We start from the raw sequence: 3580 nt of genomic DNA, 5'->3' as shown, positions 1-3580 counted from the left end.
GAAAACACTTAAGTTTTAACAAAAAACCACCACACATAGAACTCCTCCTAATTTTTCTTAAATGCAAATCAAAGATCCTACAAGCTACTTACCAGAAATTAACATATCTGAAGAATTTAGTCTTTCCTCTGTTGATTCTGTTTCTTTCTCATTTTCTTCTCTTATCTTTGACTGTTCATTATATTGGCCTAGATTTTGACAGCCATCTTCCAATAAACTATCACCTTCAAACATATATGGCATTCTCTCATATATTTTTAATTTCCTTTCAAGCTCTGAAATCTGCAAGAATTAAAATTAAGAAGTGAGATACAACTCTTCAAGATTGCAGAAGCTTATTTCAAAATTTAATATAATACAGCTTTACTTTTTCCTGATATATTTTCAGCTGTTCTGCATATTTCTGGTCTCTCTCTTCAAGCAGCCTTGAATGATCCTCTTCTTTCTTCATAAATTCTAACTCTCTAGTGAAAAAAATACATACATATATATATGAAATAGTAATATAGAGAAATGTAGAAAAATGCATAAAACAGAAATATGCAGAGTTACATTTACTAAAAAGCTGTTAGTAAATGTTGAAATAAATCAGTGTGTAAGGTGTAACTGATTCATTAATTTTGTAATATCACAAAATGACCTACATATTTGTACGCTTCTACTGTCTTCAAAAGAAAATACACATGACACTAATTTACTCTGGGCTGAAAAAAGATGTGGTGCAATACTTTTTCTACAAATTTTCAATCATCTCTCTGCCTTTAAAAATGGCAAGTTGCATATACATTTAAAGTGTGAAATATATGCACGACTTCGATCATTACATCTTACTCTCTTCCACAAAGATACATGTACACACAGTATTTTCCTTGCAAAAGCTATGGTAGAATTTTTTGTAGGAAAGTAAATTGCATTTCAAGTTTCTACTTGGTTCATCCTACAGAAATTGCAATGGCTAGCTTTTACAAAAAGAAACAATGATTACAAGAAGGAAACAAAAATAAAAGCTGCTTTTCCCTGCAAGTCAGATGGAGTAATGTACAAAAACACAAAATAACCTTAAAAAGCTCAAACAGCACAAAAACGCACTGTGAAATGTAACATTTCTGGATGTAGACTGCAGAGCAAAAGATCATGCAAACTGCCTTTAAAAAGAAGTAGCAATTGGAGAAATTTGGGACAAGATAATTATATGCTTAGAGTAACTATCAAAAGCAACAGCTGTGTTCCGTATTATCAAGAAAATTCTAAAACCATTTTGCAATTAGCTTTTGTTTAGCTTAAGAGGAAAGAAGGTAGAACAAACAGACACAACTGCATGACAACAGCGTTCAAGTCTTACACAGGTGTATTTAATAAACCTCTACTAAAAAACTCAAACTTGCTAATAGATTGAAGATAGTTTTCATGCTGCCATTTTGATGGGTTAGATAAGTATACCAAACTCTTATTTTTTCTCAGAATTTGTTTTACTCCTGCTATAACTCCTAACTCAGACTGAATCACATGTATCTGGCTCTTATTATATATCCTTTGATGCCTACCCTATCTGGAACATTTAAGTTGGTCAAAGCTAGAGGGTTTTTCACAAACAGCAAAAGGTATTGCCAAATATTTTATGCCAAATTTCAAGTAGTCCTTCCAAAAGTACAGACACATTATAGTTTCTCAACTAAGCTGTTTTTAAAATTTGTTATTGAAATATTAAATATTTTTTCTTAAGCTTAGAATCAAAGAGCACCAGCAAAATTTCTGGAGATCCTTTCCAGAAGCTGGTGACTTAAGTTATGGAAGAATTCAGCATGTATAGCCCACTGCTTCCCTAAACTCTCACAAATTAAAAGTACATTAACAAATCCTAACTGTAGGTATTGTTGTCAGTTTTCCCCATAACATACAAAACATACAAGCAAGAAAGAGAGACCTGGTATTTTGGGGTACTTACTTTTGTTGGTAATCTTTAAGCAATTTCTTGGCCTTGTTGTATTTCTTTTCAAGGGCATCACATTGTTCTTGAGTTTCTTTTAGATGCTCATTTACTGTTTTGCATAAACTCTGTGCCTCTAACCAGTAGGTCTCTAACTTTTTAATTTTCTCTTTGCTTTCGTCTAAGTTTTGCTGAAGTTGGGCTCGACTCAGTTTCCACTCATTTTTTTCTGCTTCAACAATTTTTAACTGAAAAGATTAATACTTAAGGAATTAATTGAAACTAAAAGATGAAATAAAAGCCAGTTGTTCATACAGGTTTAAGTACAGAATAGCTAATAACAATTACTTATCAGTAATATTAAAACAAGACATTGAACTTCTAAAGAAATTGTATCAACTCGTGCAACCCTTGCTAATCCAAGGAACTCAAGAGTCTTTTACTACTTCCTCATTAGTATTGCTTCTTTTTAAAGAGATAAAATGAGTAAGACCTTTACTGTTAGCTTATGTTGACTTGTTCAAAATCTCTTAATACCTCTGTAGAGGCCTATTTTGATGACCTATTACCTTCAAAGGCAAACAGAGATACAGAACCTTAACCTGAATAAGACAAGCTCCCTGTCCTACTATTTTGTTGCCAACAGCTTTTTTGAATAAAGCTAATGAGACCAGTTGATTTTCCCTGGTACATTATAAGACAGTGGTCTTCCTAATAAATTATGATATACCCACAGTTTGCTTTCTTGGGGCTAGTGCATAAAACCACCAAACATTCCCTCTAACAAAGGAAAGGGAAGGGGCCCCTTCAGCTTGACAGCAGCCACATTATAGAAGGGAATGTTAACATGTGAAGTTCTCTAGGCTTTGGAGAGTGAGCAGGCAGGATACTGCTTAGTTTGTCCATGCCTCCTTCTTTGGGGACACCACTTACACTGAGGAAGTCACTGCTTTTGAAGCCAGTTAAGATCACCTGCTGATTGAAGAGAGATGTTGACAGGACCAAGAATTTCTTGAATTAAAACTGGGGCAGCAAGTTGTTCTAACGCCAACATTTTCAACAGCTTTTTACCAACCCAGTTGGGCCAAATTTCAAGACTAGTGCAAGGAGGAGGAGCCCTGTCAGAAATCAAAATCAGAACTAGAGGAGGAGCCCTGTCAGAAATCAAAATCAGAACTAGGGGAGGAGCCTTGTCAGAAATCAAAATCAGAACTAGAGGAGTGGCCCTGTCAGAAATCAAAATCAGAACTAGAGGAGGAGCCTTGTCAGAAATCAAAATCAGAACTATCATAAGAACACAAAGGAGTGTTGACTGCCTTGCCTCTCTACACTTGGAGCTCTGAACATTTGCAGATTGCAGTAATTTTGAATAACCGTATATACTGGGGTTTTTCTTGCAATCTGAAGATATCCCCTCCCCACTTGCTACTGGCCTCCAGCAACATGTCCTAGGGTACACATTTCTTGGCAAGGCAACACAGAAGGACAATGGAATAAAAGAAGCTGCTCACTTACAACAAATATTTCCAGAAAAAGGTCATGCACAGATCTCCATCAGTGGAAAAAGCAGCAAAAAGAACAAGAAACCCTTTCTCAGAGAAAGCTGAAGTGTTGAACCAATCCTCATCAAAAAGAAAGCTGGAAAAAAAACTC

The 3580-nt window shown here is 35.1% G+C and overlaps 1 protein-coding gene across 1 annotated transcript in view; it reads right to left on the bottom strand.

Annotated features, from left to right (window-relative positions):
* LOC104523196 (neurabin-1) overlaps nucleotides 1-3580 on the bottom strand; it is a 37463-nt gene that overhangs the window by 17668 nt on the left and 16215 nt on the right. The window contains exons 8-10 of the mRNA XM_010165697.2: nucleotides 1946-2175; nucleotides 368-464; nucleotides 93-282 (exon numbers count right to left, since the gene is read on the bottom strand). Of these exons, the coding sequence (XP_010163999.1) occupies nucleotides 93-282; nucleotides 368-464; nucleotides 1946-2175 (517 nt within the window). The remainder of the gene's footprint in view (nucleotides 1-92; nucleotides 283-367; nucleotides 465-1945; nucleotides 2176-3580) is intronic.

The sequence above is a fragment of the Antrostomus carolinensis genome, unplaced genomic scaffold, assembly GCF_000700745.2.
Source record: "Antrostomus carolinensis isolate BGI_N321 unplaced genomic scaffold, ASM70074v2 scaffold49613, whole genome shotgun sequence".
Taxonomy (NCBI): domain Eukaryota; kingdom Metazoa; phylum Chordata; class Aves; order Caprimulgiformes; family Caprimulgidae; genus Antrostomus; species Antrostomus carolinensis.
Note: the sequence above shows the minus strand (reverse complement) of the source record. Positions and strands in the feature narration are given on the sequence as shown.